At 46.4% G+C, this 21,654-nt stretch overlaps 1 protein-coding gene and 1 long non-coding RNA gene across 2 annotated transcripts in view; both read right to left on the bottom strand.

The window, feature by feature from the left end:
* The window catches only part of LOC115205651 (ephrin-B1), a 161,866-nt gene extending 150,873 nt beyond the window's left edge, over nucleotides 1-10,993 (bottom strand). Inside the window, exon 1 of the mRNA XM_029771840.1 lies at nucleotides 9,995-10,993. Within this exon, the coding sequence (XP_029627700.1) occupies nucleotides 9,995-10,215 (221 nt within the window). The 5' untranslated portion in view covers nucleotides 10,216-10,993. The remainder of the gene's footprint in view (nucleotides 1-9,994) is intronic.
* A 9,098-nt stretch (nucleotides 10,994-20,091) lies between these two features.
* LOC115205650 (uncharacterized) lies at nucleotides 20,092-20,871 on the bottom strand. The gene is made up of 2 exons (XR_003880654.1): nucleotides 20,669-20,871; nucleotides 20,092-20,630 (listed from the first exon to the last, which is right to left on the bottom strand). It is a non-coding gene; the product is annotated as an uncharacterized LOC115205650 (long non-coding RNA).
* Nucleotides 20,872-21,654: the final 783 nt, after the last annotated feature.

Raw genomic sequence — 21,654 nt, 5'->3', positions numbered from 1 at the left:
ATTCATATCTCTTAAGTTAACTTCAGTAAGACAGAAAACCATTTTGGTTCCTCTACCCCTCCCCTAGGTAAACACAGCGATCAGGCTGTTCCACCAGGCTACCCCTCCCCTAGGTAAACACAGCGATCAGGCTGTTCCACCAGGCTACCCCTCCCCTAGGTAAACACAGCGATCAGGCTGTTCCACCAGGCTACCCCTCCCCTCCTTCTAAGTTCTAATAAGTGGGTATGAATTCTTCTGCAGGGTGGCTGTATGGCTTTATGGCTGTGGGTCTGTTTGGCTGTGGATCTGCAAGGCTGTATAGCTATGGGTCTGTTTGCCTGCATGGCTGTATGGCTGTAGGTCTGTATGGCTGCGGGTCTGTATGGCTTTATACCTGCATGGTTGTGAGTCTGGATGGCTGTATGGCTGTGGGTTTGTATGGCTGTGGGTCTGTATGGCTATGGGTCTATATGGCTGCATGAATGTGGGTCTGTATGGCTGTATTGCTGTAGGTCTGTATGGCTGTATGGCTGCATTGCTGTGGGTCTATATGGCTGTATGGCTGTGGGTCTATATGGTTGTATGGCTGCATGGCTGTATGGCTGTGGGTCTGTATGGCTGTGGGACTGTATGGCTGTGGGTCTGTATGGCTGTATGGCCGTATGAATGTGGGTCTGTATGGCTGTGGGTCTGTATGGCTGTGGGACTGTATGGCTGTATGGCCGTATGAATGTGGGTCTGTATGGCTGTGGGTCTGTATGGCTGTGGGTCTATATGGCTGTATAGCTGCATTGCTGTATGGCTGTGGGTCTGTATGGCTACATGGCTGTGGGTCTGTATGGCTGTGGGTCTGCATGGCTGTATGGCTGTATAGCTGCATGGATGTATGGCAGTGGGTCTGTATGGCTGTATGGCTACGGGTCTGTATGGCTGTGGGTCTGTATGGCTGTGGGTCTATATGGCTGTTGGTCTGTATGGCTGTTGGTCTGTATGGCTGTTGGTCTGTATGGCTGTGGATCTGTATGGCTGTGGGTCTGTATGGCTGTGTAGCTGCATAGATGTATGGCTGTGTGGCTGTGGGTCTGCATGGCTGTGGGTCTGCATGGCTGTATGGCTGTGGGTCTGTATGGCTGTGGGTCTGTATGGCTGTGGGTCTGTTTGGCTGTTGGTCTGTATGGCTGTTGGTCTGTATGGCTGTTGGTCTGTATGGCTGTTGGTCTGTATGGCTGTATGGCTGTGAATCTGTATGACAGTGGATCTGTATGGCTGTGGGTCTGTATGGCTGTATGGCTGTTGGTCTGTATGGCTGTGGGTCTGCATGGCTGTGGGTCTGTATGGCTGTGGGTCTGTATGGCTGTGGGTCTGTTTGGCTGTGGATCTGTATGGCTGTATGGCTGTGAATCTGTATGACTGTGGATCTGTATGGTTGTGGGTCTGTATGGCTGTGGGTCTGTATGGCTGTGGGTCTGTATGGATGTATGGCTGTGTGGCTGTGGGTCTGCATGGCTGTGGGTCTATATGGCTGTATAGCTGCATTGCTGTATGGCTGTGGGTCTGTATGGCTACATGGCTGTGGGTCTGTATGGCTGTGGGTCTGCATGGCTGTATGGCTGTATAGCTGCATGGATGTATGGCAGTGGGTCTGTATGGCTGTATGGCTACGGGTCTGTATGGCTGTGGGTCTGTATGGCTGTGGGTCTGTATGGCTGTTGGTCTGTATGGCTGTTGGTCTGTATGGCTGTTGGTCTGTATGGCTGTGGATCTGTATGGCTGTGGGTCTGTATGGCTGTGTAGCTGCATAGATGTATGGCTGTGTGGCTGTGGGTCTGCATGGCTGTGGGTCTGCATGGCTGTATGGCTGTGGGTCTGTATGGCTGTGGGTCTGTATGGCTGTGGGTCTGTTTGGCTGTTGGTCTGTATGGCTGTTGGTCTGTATGGCTGTTGGTCTGTATGGCTGTATGGCTGTGAATCTGTATGACAGTGGATCTGTATGGCTGTGGGTCTGTATGGCTGTATGGCTGTTGGTCTGTATGGCTGTGGGTCTGCATGGCTGTGGGTCTGTATGGCTGTGGGTCTGTATGGCTGTGGGTCTGTATGGCTGTGGGTCTGTTTGGCTGTGGATCTGTATGGCTGTATGGCTGTGAATCTGTATGACTGTGGATCTGTATGGTTGTGGGTCTGTATGGCTGTGGGTCTGTATGGCTGTGGGTCTGTATGGATGTATGGCTGTGTGGCTGTGGGTCTGCATGGCTGTGGGTCTGCATGGCTGTGGGTCTGTATGGCTGTATGGCTACGGGTCTGTGTGGCTGTGGGTATGTATGGCTGTGGGTCTGCATGGCTGTGGGTCTGTATGGCTGTATGGCTACGGGTCTGTGTGGCTGTGGGTCTGTATGGCTGTGGGTCTGCATGGCTGTGGGTCTGTGTGGCTGTGGGTCTGCGTGGCTGTGGGTCTGTGTGGCTGTGGGTCTGTATGGCTGTGGGTCTGCATGGCTGTGGGTCTGTATGGCTGTGGGTCTGCATGGCTGTGGGTCTGCATGGCTGTGGGTCTGCATGGCTGTGGGTCTGTATGGCTGTATGGCTATGGGTCTGCATGGCTGTGGGTCTGTATGGCTGTGGGTCTGCATGGCTGTGGGTCTGTATGGCTGTGGGTCTGTATGGCTGTGGGACTGTATTTCAATGTTTGGTTTGTTAAATGTGATCTGCCACTCCATTTTTATACGCTGAATAAAAATATAAATGCAACATGAAACAATTTCAAAGAATTTACTGAGTTACAGTTCATATAAGGAAATCAGTCAATTGAAATAAATTCATTAGGTCCTAATCTATGAATTTCACATGACTGGGAATACAGATATGCATCTGTTGGTCAGAGATATCTTTTTAAAGAAAGGTAGGGGCGTGGATCAGAAAACCAGTCAGTAACAGGTCTGACCACCATTTGCCTCATGGAGTGCGACACATCTCCTTCACATAGAGTTCATAAGGCTGTTGATTGTGGCCTGTGAAATGTTGTCCCACTCTTTTTCAATGGCTGTGCGATGTTAATGGATATTGGCAGGAACTGGAACACACTGCCATACACGTCGATCCAGAGCATCCCACACCTGCTCAATGGGTGACATGTCTGGTGAGTATGCAGGCCATGTAAGAACTGGGTCATTTTCAGCTTCCAGGAATTGTGTACAGATCCTTGTGACATGGGGCCGTGTATTATCATGCTGAAACATGAAGTGGTGGCGGATGAATGGCACAACAATGGGCCTCAGGATCTCATCACGTTATCGCTGTGCATTCAAATTGCCATTGATAAAATGCAATTGTGTTCATTGTCAGTACCATAACCACAATGCCACTATTGCCACTGACATTTAATTATGTGGCAACAGCTCTGGTGGACATTCCTGCAGTCAGCATGCAAACTGCACGCTCCCTCAAAACTTGAGACATCTGTGGCATTGTGTTGTGTGACAAAACTGCACATGTGTACCATGCTGTTTAAACAGCTTGTTGATATGCCACACCTGTCAGGTGGATGGACTATCTTGGCAAAGGAGAAATCTTCACTGACAGGGATGTAAACAAATTTGTGCACAAAAATGGAGAGAAATAATTTTCCCATACGCACAAAAGCCTTATGTGATCTTTTATTTTAGCTCATGGAACATGGGACCAACACTTTACATGTTGCATTTATATTTTTGTTCAGTGTATATGGTTAGCAATATAATATACAATAGTCTTGAGTGGCAACAAATCTGCACAATAGCTGATTCGCTTTTCATACACCCCCTCTTTTCCCATACACCCCCTCCTTTCCATACACCCCCTCTTTTCCCATACACCCCCTCCTTTCCATACAACCCCTCCTTTTCATACACCCCCTCTTTTCCCATACACGCCCTCCTTTCCCTACACACCCTCCTTTCCCTACACCCCATCTTTTCCCATACACCCCCCTCTTCCCATACACCCCCTCTTTTCCCATACACCCCCTCCTTTCCATACACCCCCTCTTTTCCCATACACCCCCTCCTTTCCATACACCCCCTCTTTTCCCATACACCCCCTCCTTTCCCTACACACCCTCCTTTCCCTACACCCCCCTCTTCCCATACACCCCCTCCTTTCCATACACCCCCTCTTTTCCCATACATCCCCTCCTTTCCCTACACCCCCTCTTTTTCCATACACCCCATCTTTTTCCATACACCCCATCTTTTCCCATACACCCCATCTCTCCATACACCCCCCTCTTCCCATACACCCCCTCCTTTCCCATACACCCCCTCCTTTCCCATACACCGGTCACCATATTGGGTTGCTTTTTAACAGGAAAATTAAAGAAATCACTAGAGGACGTCTTTAATGTAGCCAAAGATTATAGGGTCCCACTCCCCTGGGAAACACTGACCAACACTTTGGTTCTTACCCTGTCACAATAACACTTCTATAACAATCCTATTAGTATTCTAATTCCTAATTCTATGAACGCCTCCCTGACTTTTTCATTCGTTGTCATATTTAACAATTGTATTCAATGTGCCCGCTATTATCCACTAGGAACACTGGTTGAATCAACGTTGTTTCCACTTAATTTCATTGAAATTACGTTGAACCAACATGGAATAGATGTTGAATTGACATCTGTACCCAGTGGGTACATTCTAACTATATAATTAGAATAATAATTCTATATCCATGATTCCAACAGTTCACCCAAGTGTTTTGATCTATATCGCAAGTCAAATCGCATTTGTAATATTTGGTTAAAAATAACGTCTAGATTTTTTGCCCATATCGTGCAGCCCTATGTGGCAGTGTGGAAATGATCTCAAATGAAATCAACTTTTATGTTGAAGTTGAATTGAACAGTATAAAACAATCAGAATGGAGAAAGACCCATTGAAATAATTTAGAACGTATGTGTTGCCACCCTAGGATCACTCACTACTCATAAAGCACCCTGCGATCACTCACTACTCATAAAGCACCCTAGGATCACTCACTACTCATAAAGCACCCTGGGATCACTCACTACTCATAAAGCACCCTAGGATCACTCACTACTCATAAAGCACCCTGGGATCACTCACTACTCATAAAGCACCCTGGGATCACTCACTACTCATAAAGCACCCTGGGATCACTCACTAATCATAAAGCACCCTGGGATCACTCACTACTCATAAAGCACCCTAGGATCACTCACTGCTCATAAAGCACCCTGGGATCACTCACTACTCATAAAACACCCTAGGATCACTCACTACTCATAAAGCACCCTGGGATCACTCACTGCTCATAAAGCACCCTGGGATCACTCACTACTCATAAAGCACCCTGGGATCACTCACTACTCATAGAGCACCCTGGGATCACTCACTACTCATAAAGCACCCTGGGATCACTCACTACTCATAGAGCACCCTGGGATCACTCAATACTCATAAAGAACCCTGGGATCACTCATTACTCATAGAGCACCCTGGGATCACTCACTACTCATAAAGCGCCCTGGTATCACTCACTACTCATAAAGCACCCTGGGATCACTCACTACTCATAAAGCACCCTAGGATCACTCACTACTCATAAAGCACCCTAGGATCACTCACTACTCATAAAGCACCCTGGGATCACTCACTACTCATAAAGCACCCTAGGATCACTCACTACTCATAAAGAACCCTGGGATCACTCACTACTCATAAAGCACCCTGGGATCACTCACTACTCATAAAGCACCCTGGGATCACTCACTACTCATAAAGCACCCTGGGATCACTCACTACTCATAAAGCACCCTGGGATCACTCACTACTCATAAAGCACCCTAGGATCACTCACTACTCATAAAGCACCCTAGGATCACTCACTACTCATAAAGCACCCTGGGATCACTCACTACTCATAAAGCACCCTAGGATCACTCACTACTCATAAAGCACCCTGTGATCACTCACTACTCATAAAGCACCCTGTGATCACTCACTACTCATAAAGCACCCTAGGATCACTCACTGCTCATAAAGCACCTTGGGATCACTCACTACTCATAAAGCACCCTGGGATCACTCACTACTCATAAAGCACCCTAGGATCACTCACTACTCATAAAGAACCCTAGGATCACTCACTACTCACAAAGAACCCTGGGATCAATCACTACTCATAAAGAACCCTAGGATCACTCACTACTCATAAAGCAAATGTAGAACTTTTATTATTAAAAAACATAAAATACTGTCATAATATAAAAACTATTGTGAAATGATATTTTGACTATATTGCCCAGCACTAAGTGAATGTACTGAAGGTTTGAATCCCATCGATCAACCATTACCCAATTTTCCAAATGACATCTCTCTCTCTCTCTCTCTCTCTCTCTCTCTCTCTCTCTCTCTCAGAGCAGCCAAGCATGTCCTCTTCATGTACATAAGTCCATTGCAGAGCACTGAAGCCCACCCTGAAGGACTGAGATGTTTAATCTCAATGGAATAAGCTGTATAAATAAAGAATATTGTATAAAAGCACCAGCTCAAAGTCACTTAATAAACACAAGATAGGGTAGTGCACTATATAGGGAATAGGGTGCCATTTGAGACACAGCTATATAGTTTCCTGCTGCATGTCAGCTTGGCAATGGTCAACCGAGCATTCAGCATGCTCTGTACATTCTCCGTATTTATTCCATTAGCTGTAATCTATGGAGGTTAGCAGAGAGAGGCGAGGAGAGGGGAGGGAGAGGACGAGAAACTATATAGGCCGTGAGGTGAGCAGTAGAAAATAGACAAAAGGAACATTAGGAGTTTTGTTCATCTACCCCTGGCATTGACATAATGGATGCTAGAGGTCAGCCAGAGTAGAGGTCAGTCAGTGATACTGACCCATTGACATAATGGATGCTAGAGGTCAGCCAGAGTAGAGGTCAGTCAGTGATACTGACCCATTGACATAATGGATGCTAGTGGTCAGCCAGAGTAGAGGTCAGTCAGTGATACTGACCCATTGACATAATGGATGCTAGAGGTCAGCCAGAGTAGAGGTCAGTCAGTGATACTGACCCATTGACATAATGGCCACTAGAGGTCAGCCAGAGTAGAGGTCAGTCAGTGATACTGACCCATTGACATAATGGCCACTAGAGGTCAGCCAGAGTAGAGGTCAGTCAGTGATACTGACCCATTGACATAATGGCCACTAGAGGTCAGCCAGAGTAGAGGTCAGTCAGTGATACTGACCCATTGACATAATGGATGCTAGAGGTCAGCCAGAGTAGAGGTCAGTCAGTGATACTGACCCATTGACATAATGGCCACTAGAGATCAGCCAGAGAAGAGGTCAGTCAGTGATACTGACCCATTGACATAATGGCCACTAGAGATCAGCCAGAGTAGAGGTCAGTCAGTGATACTGACCCATTGACATAATGGCCGCTAGAGGTCAGCCAGAGTAGAGGTCAGTCAGTGATACTGACCCATTGACATAATGGATGCTAGAGGTCAGCCAGAGTAGAGGTCAGTCAGTGATACTGACCCATTGACATAATGGATGCTAGAGGTCAGCCAGAGTAGAGGTCAGTCAGTGATACTGACCCATTGACATAATGGATGCTAGAGGTCAGCCAGAGTAGAGGTCAGTCAGTGATACTGACCCATTGACATAATGGCCACTAGAGGTCAGCCAGAGTAGAGGTCAGTCAGTGATACTGACCCATTGACATAATGGCCACTAGAGATCAGCCAGAGTAGAGGTCAGTCAGTGATACTGACCCATTGACATAATGGCCACTAGAGATCAGCCAGAGTAGAGGTCAGTCAGTGATACTGACCCATTGACATAATGGATGCTAGAGGTCAGCCAGAGTAGAGGTCAGTCAGTGATACTGACCCATTGACATAATGGATGCTAGAGGTCAGCCAGAGTAGAGGTCAGTCAGTGATACTGACCCATTGACATAATGGATGCTAGAGGTCAGCCAGAGTAGAGGTCAGTCAGTGATACTGACCCACTAACCAAAGACCAGACTTCACTGATCAGTTGACATTGGTGGTCACAAAAATGCCCACTGTTATGCTGGTGCATCTCCAATCACAATAAGTTAGGACTACATTATAATTATGAATGTCATGAGTCTGAAGCTAAATCATGAACCTGTGATGTTAACAATTAATACATTGTACTTCTTTGTACTTCTGTATAGCACTTTGTGACATCTGCTGATGTAAAAAGTGCTTTAAAAATACATTTGATTTGATTTGCGCATTTACCAAAAGCTGCAGAAATGTATTTCAATACACAGGCCATGTGATGTGGGTGTAAAGAGAGAGACTCAGTCGGTGAGTGATAAATATTACCCGAACACATTATTTTACTGCCAGTAGCCTCGAGACGGCTCTCTGAAACTATAATTAGGAAAGTGCGCGCAGGCAGCAATAACTTGCTCAGCGCGTGCACAGGCAAGGCTTTCTCTCTCGCCAGGGCATGTTCAGAGTTCGAGACTAACTGGGGAGACATTTTATTTCCCTGAGTGAATTGTGCGAGCTGGGAGCTAGCCTACAGTACACCTTGACACCCGTTCGCCGGTGGCTTTTTTCCCTCTTCTCGTTCCGCTGCCTGCGCGCGCTGTTCATTCTACCATAAATTGAAGCGCTGGAGAGGAAATGACTGCACACACTGGGACGCTGTTATAGCTTAAAGCAGGGGTCTTCTACCCTTTCTTACCCAGGGACCCCCTCCCAGACCAACCGCTGACCCAGGAACCTCCATCATACATTAACTAAAAAAAAGAATGAATGTCTTATCAGGTGAATGAAAAGGCAAGGAGAAGTAATCAACATTTTAAATGAATAGATTTGGTGGATAGTTTTTCATTATTTTTACCTCCTACATTATAATTGGAAGAGGAAGTGTAAACTCTAACAGCCTATTAGCTAGAAAGGTAACTCCAAACACACTTTCGCTAAAAGCAGCTGTTTAGCTGGTTAAAACAAAGTGAGGGCTACTTGCCGCACTGCACTCACTGCTAGCGGGTGCTTTTTCAAAGTGGGTGTAATTTGCTAATATTGGGAGTTGAGAAATGAAGTTGACATCATTAGAAAGAAGATATTCTCCTCTTTTCTACTGTATGTAGGCTATATAATTCAAAATTCGTTTACTATGTTGTTGCCAGCAATATCCATAAACATTTCAATTAAAACATATAGGCTATTTTCGCTGACCACCTGGTTGAATAGCGCTGTCTTAAAGATTTAATCCTTAGTTGCTACATCATTCTTTTTAATGTATAAACAGGGATGGAATGTATGTATTTTCGGCACTGGCCAGCAGGGTTAGTAGACTGCAATTTCTACTAGCCTGAGTCCAATATATGTGACATGCAATATTTGACAATACTAAATGTCACTAGCCAGGCTAGCGGGCTATCTTAATGTCCATTGATTGTTGAAGAATATAACTTGTAAATGCCTCCTGAGTTTAGTTCCGCTGTCGGTCCCCATCAGAACACAGAACAAGCCTACGCTTGTTTTACTTTTACGCCAATGTTTGGAAACAAAGACAACAAGACTCAAAACATGGTTTATACTATCATTTTGATATAATGGATGGTCAGTCCTTGCATCCGTTGCTCTGACTATGAATTTGAGAGTGGTTACATTTCTCCAGGCCCATCGTAGCTTTAAGGAATGTGCCAAATACACAATGCCATCCATAACATATTGGTCTGACTTCTAATAGCATTTCTGACATGTAGACTAGGCCTAGATTCACCTCCAATCTCAAGACAAAACTTTGGGTAAGAAATGTCGTTTTCAGGGCAATGCGCGTCGTGGGTGCCAACTTGATGTGTCATCATCATTAGAAAAGAGCGAATTTGAAGACAGTTTTTAACTTCCCCCTTCTCCACACACAAAGCGAATTTGCCAAATCTGACACTGTGTTGAATTTAAATGTGACACTGTGTTGAATTTAAATCTGACACTGTATTGAATTTAAATGTGACACTTACTTGGCATTCTGAGTGCTCCACATTATCGTTTCCAGTGATTTGGCGTCAGAAGGTAACATCGGCCTAAATACAACAATAAAGATCCAGAGGTAACATTTCCAACACGCGACCCCTGCCATTCTCACAACCGGGAGATAGAGTGAGCCGGTGAGAGCACAGGACCCGCCGTGCGCGTGGCGGGGCTTTCTTCTGTGGCTTGTGTGTTTGTCAGTCGGGTGCATATGAGGTCGATGTTAGATACATGTCTCTCTGTCCGACGTGTCTTCAGATCCCCGTTGAAACCTCCGCTGTCCTTGGTTGAACCGTCCGCAAAGCGCTCGTGTCAACAGCGGTTGGCTCTAAATTACGGTTTTGAGAGGTTCAAGGCGGAATGAAAGCCAATGTGATACCGTTGACTTGCAGCTGAGAAATGGGGGAAGTTCTTTCTTCACGTCGTTGTCCCTAATGTCACACCGATCCAGTCCCTCGTTAGATCAGGTAACCTATGCCGAGGTTTCTCTGCAGGCTATTATTGCGGTCAGAAGGGTAGCCTAACGGCCGATGTCTTTGTCAGATGAACACCATCCCTCAGCAACGCTCTCTGTATCTGTCGCTTTACTTCCTAGAATAGATGACAACACGCATCCATCAGTCAGAACTCACTTTATCCGTCTCTTCTCCTCATCCCACCCTTCTCCTCTCTTCCCCCAGAGCAGGGGAACTGCTGTGACTTAATGTAGTAAATATTTCCTATTCGTCCTAGATAGAACATGTGAGAGGTCCAATTGGGCTGGAGCCTGTGTTCCTGCATGCACTGCCCGGATGCCCACCACGTAGCAGTAGGCCGGGCGTTAGCAATGTCCTCTTTGTCCCTGAGTCTAGAGTTATTTATTGTCCAGTAGGCTAGTAGACGAGGGACTCATAGTTAGAAGTGGTCTAGTCTACCACGGGTCAGGACTTGCTCTCTGTCTCTCTGTCGTTCACTGCTTGGAACCCGACGTCCCCCGCTTTGCGCCTCTCCTTGAGCTAAACCGTAACCTGATGCCCGGGCGCGCGGTAGACAGCCTACCATATCATCCGCCGCCACCAATCAGATTGCTCGGTCCGGAACTCGGGCATCGATGTGTGTGTGTGTTCCGGTCCATTACCCCAGTTCATTGCTCTGAAAGCCATTTAAAACTCCCCACCTTTAAAATAAATGTGTGTGAACATTGCAAAAGTAAACATGTTGGCTAATGCGATGATTTATCCATTAGAAATCACATAGGGAAACATTTGTAGAATACATTTTTTTAAATCTTTAGGCTATTTCAAGCATGTTTTATTCAAAAAGAGTGGTGTAAATTGATCCCCTGAATCTCAGTCTAGGCATCAGTCCAACTTCATGGGAACCTATTGTTATACACAATAGGAACAGTGTTCCCTAACTGGCGGGCTGCAGCCCCCAAGTTTTCTGAGAAAAAAACGATCTGTTCCAAAGTATTCATATGGCTAAAAGAGCTATATGTGATTATATACAAATGTAAGCAAGGTTTGAAATTATGTTTTAGTCAAATATATCTGTTTTGTATTTGTGGTCAATTTGCAGTCATGTTCGGCCCCCTGACCATCCACTCAAGAAGAACATTGGTCTGCGGCTGAATGTAGTTGAGGATCCATTGATGTTGAGGAAGAAATGCTGGACACTTAAGTGATCATGTCCTATCTGTGCCTCCTGTGTGTGTGTGTGTTCACTATAGGTTTGAGCTCATGCATTTGTATAATCAACATTGCCCCCTAACGGTTGAGGAGAGATCAATCAATAGATCACCAAGAGAAAACAGACTAACACGAGAGCAGAAAGATAGCAGGCATTTACAGGTACATGATCATATGTTTGGGGAATTAGTCATTGTATACTGGAGCTAGACTCCATAGATTTGTATTGTAGGTTTCTACAGAGGGGCAAATCAAATTCACAGCAGGGCTGGAACAAGAGGACTGTTGACCACTGGATGGGTCCCCAACGGCACCCTGTTGACCACTGGATGGGTCCCCAACGGCACCCTGTTGACCACTGGATGGGTCCCCAACGGCACCCTGTTGACCACTGGATGGGTCCCCAACGGCACCCTGTTGACCACTGGATGGGTCCCCAACGGCACCCTGTTGACCACTGGATGGGTCCCCAACGGCACCCTGTTGACCACTGGATGGGTCCCAACGGCACCCTGTTGACCACTGGATGGGTCCCCAACGGCACCCTGTTGACCACTGGATGGGTCCCCAACGGCACCCTGTTGACCACTGGATGGGTCCCCAACGGCACCCTGTTGACCACTGGATGGGTCCCCAACGGCACCCTGTTGTTCCTAACTCCCTATGGACGCTGGTCAAATGTAGCGCTCTATGAAGGGAATAGGCTGAAGTTTGGGACACAGACCTGGTCCACATTCTACACGAACAGAAGTCTGCGGTTCCCCAACACTCATTAACACTCAGAAAACACTCATTAACACTCAGAAAACACCCATTAACACTCATGTACACTCAGAAAACACCCGGATAACACCCATTAACACTCGGGTAACACCCATTAACACTCGGATAACACCCATTAACACTCATGTACACTCATTAACACTCAGAAAACACCCGGATAACACCGATTAACACTCAGAAAACACCCATGAACACTCGGATAACACCCATGTACACTCATTAACACTCAGAAACCACCCATGAACACTCGGATAACACCCATGTACACTCATTAACACTCAGAAACCACCCATTAACACTCGGATAACACTCATGTACACCCATTAACACCCATTAACACTCGGATAACACCCATTAACACTCATGTACACTCATTAACACCCATTAACACTCGGATAACACCCATTAACACTCATGTACACTCATTAACACCCATTAACACTCGGATAACACCCATTAACACTCGGATAACACCCATTAACACTCATGTACACTCATTAACACCCATTAACACTCGGATAACACCCATTAACACTCATTAACACCCATTAACACTCGGATAACACCCATTAACACTCATGTACACCCATTAACACCCATTAACACTCGGATAACACCCATTAACACTCATGTACACTCATTAACACCCATTAACACTCGGATAACACCCATTAACACTCGGATAACACCCATTAACACTCATGTACACTCATTAACACCCATTAACACTCGGATAACACCCATTAACACTCATTAACACCCATTAACACTCGGATAACACCCATTAACACTCATGTACACCCATTAACACTCGGATAACACTCATGTACACCCATTAACACTCGGATAACACCCATTAACACTCATGTACACCCATTAACACTCGGATAACAACCATTAACACTCATGTACACCCATTAACACCCATTAACACTCGGATAACACCCATTAACACACGGATAACACCCATGTACACTCATTAACACCCATTAACACTCGGATAACACCCATTAACACTCATGTACACTCATTAACACCCATTAACACTCGGATAACACCCATTAACACTCATGTACACCCATTAACACCCATTAACACTCGGATAACACTCATGTACACCCATTAACACTCGGATAACACCCATTAACACTCATGTACACCCATTAACACCCATTAACACTCATGTACACTCATTAACACCCATTAACACTCGGATAACACCCATTAACACCCGGATAACACTCGGATAACACCCATTAACACTCATGTACACTCAAACACTCAGGAAGCACCCATTAACACTCATGTACACTCATTAACACTCAGAAAACACCCATTAACACTCGGATAACACCCCTTAGCACCCATGTACACTCATTAACACTCGGATAACACCCATCAACACCCATTGACATTCGGATACCACCCATTAACACCTATTAACACCCATTGACACTCAGATAATACAAACTATGACATCATCACTGCAGAGAAGTGGCCAAGGCATGAGGTCAGCAGTACCAGAGTGAAGATATTCTAGTTTATTGCTTTGCCTATTCCTCTGAAAAAACCTATCCCAGCTGTCACTGGCCAGTCTCCGTAGCCTGTATAGGTGTATAGAAGGTTGATGTCTTACAGGTAACGCACTGTTCTGCACGTTGCAACGCTGCTCGTAGTCATATTGGTTTGTACAATACAAGCTGTGTTGTAGAAAGTTGTTTGCTAATCATCATTCTGCTCAGGACTGGAGTAGACAGATCGCTTCAAGTGGTTCAAGAGGAGCAGCCAGAAATTACATTAACATCAGGAAAAGTAGCCTGAGAGAATCGCTCATTATTAAAAACTCTTGGTTAGCAACTCTTACTACTTGGTTAAAGCTTGACGTTTCGACAACAATGGCCTTCATCAGACAGGAGAGGACAGGACAGACAGACGGACGTGTGAGTGGAGCCTCTCAAAATGCGGAGGATCAAATGGTCAACCCCTCGTTATCTAGAGGAGAGGATAATGGGTAGGACGTGGCCGACTTGTGACTCTCCCCTTCTAGCTGCAATCAATACCACACACACATTAACAACTGGAGAGGAACACACACACACACACACACACAGTTGTTATCCTGGGGTTATGAGGCTCTGAAATTGTTGCTACGGTGATTCATTCAGCTTCTATTTCACCACAGCCACAATAAGAGTCAAATGAAACCACTTCCTGTTTAGAAAAAGTCTGAAGTCCTCTCTCACAGACTCACTCATAATTGCTTCAGGAAGTATCCTTCTCATTTTACTGAGTCAGAGAAAACTATAGTACCACCCTCAAAAATTAACCGATTCATATTTTCTGTAGGAAATGAATCAGACAGCCTCCTCTCTATCTGATCTCACATCAATGTGTTTTACACAAACTAATGTCCCTCCTTTGCTGGCTTCATGGCCTGAAGGATTGATCTCATTCTAGAGGAAGACTCTCACTCAATAAGAGTCAAATAGAGGAATAGAGGAAGACTCTCACTCAGGCTTCACTCAGGCCTGAGTGAGAGTCTTCCTCTAGAATGGGATCAATCCTTCAGGCCATGAAGCCAGCAAAGGAGGGACATTAGTTTGTGTAAAACACATTGATGTGAGATCAGATAGAGAGGAGGCTGTCTGATTCATTTCCTACAGCAAATATGAATCGGTTAATTTTTGAGGGTGGTACTATAGTTTTCTCTGACTCAGTAAAATGAGAAGGATACTTACTGTCGTTAGGTCACTCGGGCTACTTACTGTCTGTTGTTAGGTCACTCGGGCTAAGTCACTCAGGCTACTTACTGTCTGTCGTTAGGTCACTCGGGCTACTTACTGTCTGTCACTAAGTCACTCAGGCTACTGCTGTCTGTCGCTAATTCACTCAGGCTACTGTCTGTCGCTAGGTCACACTCACATTTTAGATTGGGGTTAGTGAGTGAGAGTGCGAGAGAGAGACAGAGAGGTTTCAGCAGAAGACAGAGGGACGGAGGGGTGTGTGTTTGTGTCGGAGAGAGAGACAGAGAGGTTTCAGCAGAAGACAGAGGGACGGAGGGGTGTGTGTTTGTGTCGGAGAGAGAGACAGAGAGGTTTCAGCAGAAGACAGAGGGACGGAGGGGTGTGTGTTTGTGTCGGAGAGAGAGACAGAGATGTTTCAGCAGAAGACAGAGGGACGGAGGGGTGTGTGTTTGTGTCGGAGAGAGAGACAGAGAGGTTTCAGCAGAAGACAGAGGGACGGAGGGGTGTGTGTTTGTGTCGGAGAGAGAGACAGAGAGGTTTCAGCAGAAGACAGAGGGACGGAGGGGTGTGTGTTTGTGTCGGAGAGAGAGACAGAGAGGTTTCAGCAGAAGACAGAGGGACGGAGGGGTGTGTGTTTGTGTCGGAGAGAGAGACAGAGAGGTTTCAGCAGAAGACAGAGGGACGGAGGGGTGTGTGTTTGTGTCGGAGAGAGAGACAGAGAGGTTTCAGCAGAAGACAGAGGGACGGAGGGGTGTGTGTTTGTGTCGGAGAGAGAGACAGAGAGGTTTCAGCAGAAGACAGAGGGACGGAGGGGTGTGTGTTTGTGTCGGAGAGAGAGACAGAGAGGTTTCAGCAGAAGACAGAGGGACGGAGGGGTGTGTGTTTGTGTCGGAGAGAGAGACAGAGAGGTTTCAGCAGAAGACAGAGGGACGGAGGGGTGTGTGTTTGTGTCGGAGAGAGAGACAGAGAGGTTTCAGCAGAAGACAGAGGGACGGAGGGGTGTGTGTTTGTGTCGGAGAGAGAGACAGAGAGGTTTCAGCAGAAGACAGAGGGACGGAGGGGTGTGTGTTTGTGTCGGAGAGAGAGACAGAGAGGTTTCAGCAGAAGACAGAGGGACGGAGGGGTGTGTGTTTGTGTCGGAGAGAGAGACAGAGAGGTTTCAGCAGAAGACAGAGGGACGGAGGGGTGTGTGTTTGTGTCGGAGAGAGAGACAGAGAGGTTTCAGCAGAAGACAGAGGGACGGAGGGGTGTGTGTTTGTGTCGGAGAGAGAGACAGAGAGGTTTCAGCAGAAGACAGAGGGACGGAGGGGTGTGTGTTTGTGTCGGAGAGAGAGACAGAGAGGTTTCAGCAGAAGACAGAGGGACGGAGGGGTGTGTGTTTGTGTCGGAGAGAGAGACAGAGAGGTATCTTAGCTGTCTGAACCCACTTGTTCCCATCAGCTGTCAGGTCACAGTCCTGAGTCCGTGGATTAACGTGTCACTGTCAGTCTCACTGATGTCACGCCGGGACAGAACACAGAACACACCCAGGGACTCTAAATGTGAGGTTTTAATAAGAAGCAAAAGATGAAGGGCTCTCTTAGGTTCAATAACTTTATTATTTTGGGTAAAAAAAAGTACAACTCCAGGCCACACTTAAATGTCTAAAACTAGACAAGTATCCATTATAATGGACCTATATATTTCTATAAATTATAATGGACCTATATATTTATGTAAATTATAATGGACCTATATATTTCTATAAATTATAATGGACCTATATATTTCTATAAATTATAATGGACCTATATATTTATGTAAATTATAATGGACCTATATATTTATGTAAATTATAATGGACCTATATATTTATATAAATTATAATGGACCTATATATTTATGTAAATTATAATGGACCTATATATTTATGTAAATTATAATGGACCTATATATTTATGTAAATTATAATGGACCTATATATTTATATAAATTATAATGGACCTATATATTTATGTAAATTATAATGGACCTATATATTTATGTAAATTATAATGGACCTATATATTTTCAAATAACAGCCCTTTTTATGGCCCGCAAATTGATTTTGACAAACAAATCAGTCAAAAACAAATCTGTGCAGTCCTCTGTTGAATTTTGAAAGCCCTCAAGCCAAACAGTTTGCCCACCACTGGTCTAAACAAAGCAGCAGTTCTCTGAGAGGAACCTATATCCAAGCTGTGACCTTACTTTCCTGTCCTCCTCCACTCCCACATGCCCTGGGTCAACTCCTCCCCCTCCTCTGTGAGTGTAGGGGGGTCTGACCTTAGTTCAAGCCCTGACCTCTACCCCCTGTGCTTCACCTAAGCCTCTCCTGGACTTAAAATCTCACCTAGGCCTGTTCTGGTGACAGGATCCATCCACACACTAGTCTATCTGCCAGCCTTACACAAGGCTGGCTAATGCCAGTTTCACTCATTTACCAACTACAACGTCTCTATCACTAGTTCAGTCAGTCGTTCACCACACCTTCCATCGCTCTAGCTCTCCGTCAACACAGGGGACAACGACAGGTAGTCAGTCGTTCACCACACCTTCCATCGCTCTAGCTCTCCGTCAACACAGGGGACAACGACAGGTAGTCAGTCGTTCACCACACCTTCCATCGCTCTAGCTCTCCGTCAACACAGGGGACAACGACAGGTAGTCAGTCGTTCACCACACCTTCCATCGCTCTAGCTCTCCGTCAACACAGGGGACAACGACAGGTAGTCAGTCGTTCACCACACCTTCCATCGCTCTAGCTCTCCGTCAACACAGGGGACAACGACAGGTAGTCAGTCGTTCACCACACCTTCCATCGCTCTAGCTCTCCGTTAACACAGGGGACAACGACAGGTAGTCAGTCGTTCACCACACCTTCCATCGCTCTAGCTCTCCGTTAACACAGGGGACAGCGACAGGTAGTCAGTCGTTCACCACACCTTCCATCGCTCTAGCTCTCCGTTAACGCAGGGGACAACGACAGACAGAAGAGGATTGAACACACCACCGGTTTCCCACGGTGGGATTTTCTAAGAACAGACATACAGTGGAATCCCTGACCTCTTCCTGCTTGTCTTCAGACTCAGTAAAACCACCTCTCTCTATAATGAACAGAAATGCATTGATTCTTAGATTTAACTTTCACCTCGACGTCTGCTCTGATCCACAAACTTTGAATTTTCAAATCCGTGAGAGGTCTTTATGCTTGTTCTAATTTTGTATTGTTAGAAAATTACTTTATAAGCTACTTTCCATACTTGTCTGCCAGCCTGTCTGAGGCCAGAGAAGAGACTAGTGAATGATTATTCTATTTTCTCTGCGCTGACAACACCAGCGAGATTACAACTGATTACTTCATGAATGATTTAACCAGGGAATTAGAATCCTATGGATTTAACCCTTTCAGGTGCAGCCTACAGACCAAATGTTACAGGCTTTGTTTTAACCCTAACTGATTGTAAATCCATGAAATTACACAAAGGTGATGCACATTAAAGTGTTATTTCCGGGAATAGAACAGAGAGTAACTGTCAGGCTGTTGTTATTCCAACTGACCCACACTTAACCCAGTTCAGACCTCCCATGACCTGCACAGCATCCACTGAAGTCCACTGACCAGGCTTCAGATTTATGGTCTGAAGGTGTGTCTCCCAAATGGCACTCCTGACCTATATAGTGCCTTTGGGCCCTGGTTAAAAGTAGTGCACTAAATAGGGAACAGGGTGCCATTTGGTATGCAGCGGGGGGGGCCCATGAGATTATTAGGAGTAAATATAAGCCATATCTCTGGCCTCTGCAGCTGGAGGAACTGCCAGACTGGGATTTAACCCCTCAGCCCTGACCCTGACAACAAGCACCAGAGCAGGGCAGTGAGACTGATTATAGACGTTCACGTACACACACACTAGAGAAGGGCACTGACAGGGATCACGGACATGCACCACGTGTTTGAGAAAGTTCAGGGCTGAGAAAGGAACCCTTTTAGTTTCCCTACACAGCGGTACTTTGTCATTCTGAAAGGAGGGATGACGAGAGAGAAAAGTCTGATTGTGAGGATAGACCTCTCCAGATCTTTCAGACAAATACCGTATAGATGGGATCCCTTCCCTTCATCCCTCTTTCCTTCCCTGCACCATTCACCAGATCACAGGCAGCAGCTGTAGTGAATAGTGCTGAATGGATCCCTTCATCCCTCTTTCCTTCCCTGCACCATTCACCAGATCACAGGCAGCAGCTGTAGTGAATAGTGCTGAATGGATCCCTTCCCTTCATCCCTCTTTCATTCACCCCTTCCCTCGTTCCCTGCACCATTCTAACGAGCAGCCATTGATCTGAGGTTCTCTTCAGCTGTCTAATATAGAGGCCTCCACAGCCTTTCATCTCCTGCCAGACTGTCTTTTATGATAACAGCCATCGACTCCATCGCCCCCAACCCTCTCGACAGACACAAACGGATAGCTCCCAGCACGGGGGGAGCTGTGCTCTGCATAACTTGTAACTGTAGGTAGGAGATTGACAAACACAGGAGTAGCACGATGTAGAAAGATGGGAGCGCTACATGGAAAGATACAGTAGTTAGAATATCAAAAGTGGGAAAGTAGCGCGTTTGATTTTCTGCTTGTGAATCTACACTGTTGAGTAGCTAGGCACATACATTTAAAGGCAAAACAGGCGGATCAACCCATGAACAGGAACACACCAGCTATATCACCCTATTGCCTATATAGTGCATGGGGCTCTGGCCAGAAGTAGTGTAGGGAATAGGGTCCTCTCATTTCTGAGGAGACACCACCCCCTTGTGGCGATGAATAGCTGTGGTTAAATATACTCAAACAACAAAAACTGCTTACATAGATCACATTACTCATGTTGAGTTGGTTTACTTTTATTCAAAAAGTGACTGTCTCCAGGCAAGTACAAATCTGAGAGGGAGTGGCAATAGGATGGGGAACAAACAGCACAGAAGTGTGTGTATATTATATGAGGAAATTCAACATACATAAAATGGCCAAAAAGGAAAAACACAACAAATGAAAATAAAGCTTGATGTTTGTTTTATATACAAGAAGGCTCAAATAAAGGAACTATACCAATGTAGTGGTAGTAAGTGACAAAACAAAAGCCACAGTCATTTTTACTCCAAAATATTTACTTACATATAATAATAATAATAATAATAAGGTAAAAAACACAGGTTGCCTGTATCTACTTCATCGACATCACATCTGGACCATCTGTTTTCTGTTGTTATAACACCAATAATCACCTTTCATGGCTACCTGACATGGAAGAAGATTAGTAAGAGAAAACAATTTAGGACCTGTCCAGAAACGACCCCTAGCACCCTAAACTCTAGTCTCACGAGGCCATCCTTCCAAATGTAGTCTACAGAAGCTTTCCGGGGCTACCTCAGCCCTAACCCCTAGGCTTTCCTTTCCGGGGCTACCTCAGCCCTAACCCCTAGGCTTTCCTTTCCGGGGCTACCTCAGCCCTAACCCCTAGGCTTTCCTTTCCGGTGCTACCTCAGCCCTAACCCCTAGGCTTTCCTTTCCGGGGCTACCTCAACCCTAACCCCTAGGCTTTCCTTTCCGAGGCTACCCCAGCCCTAACCCCTCCTTTCCGGGGCTACCCCAGCCCTAACCCCTAGGCTTTCCGGGGCTACCCCAGCCCTAACCCCTAGGCTTTCCGAGGCTACCCCAGCCCTAACCCCTAGGCTTCCCGAGGCTACCCCAGCCCTAACCCCTAGGCTTTCAGAGGCTACCCCAGCCCTAACCCCTAGGCTTTCCGAGGCTACCCCAGCCCTAACCCCTAGGCTTTCCGAGGCTACCCCAGCCCTAACCCCTAGGCTTTCCGAGGCTACCCCAGCCCTAACCCCTAGGCTTTCCGAGGCTACCCCAGCCCTAACCCCTAGGCTTTCCGAGGCTACCCCAGCCCTAACCCCTAGGCTTTCCGAGGCTACCCCAGCCCTAACCCCTAGGCTTCCCGAGGCTACCCCAGCCCTAACCCCTAGGCTTCCCGAGGCTACCCCAGCCCTAACCCCTAGGCTTCCCGAGGCTACCCCAGCCCTAACCCCTAGGCTTCCCGAGGCTACCCCAGCCCTAACCCCTAGGCTTCCCGAGGCTACCCCAGCCCTAACCCCTAGGCTTTCCGAGGCTACCCCAGCCCTAACCCCTAGGCTTCCCGAGGCTACCCCAGCCCTAACCCCTAGGCTTTCCGAGGCTACCCCAGCCCTAACCCCTAGGCTTTCCGAGGCTACCCCAGCCCTAACCCCTAGGCTTCCCGAGGCTACCCCAGCCCTAACCCCTAGGTGCTAGTGTAAATCTGCAGTGATTTGATGGGTAGTAGTTTCACCTTCTCCCTGATAAAACTAGTTGGGATAAAGCCAAATTGGATACACCTTACTTATCCATTCCTATCAGATATACACAGGTG

Source organism: Salmo trutta, chromosome 13 (genome assembly GCF_901001165.1).
Source record: "Salmo trutta chromosome 13, fSalTru1.1, whole genome shotgun sequence".
NCBI classification, from domain to species: Eukaryota; Metazoa; Chordata; class Actinopteri; order Salmoniformes; family Salmonidae; genus Salmo; species Salmo trutta.
The sequence above is the reverse complement of the archived record's forward strand: the minus strand, read 5'-3'. Positions and strand labels throughout refer to the sequence as shown.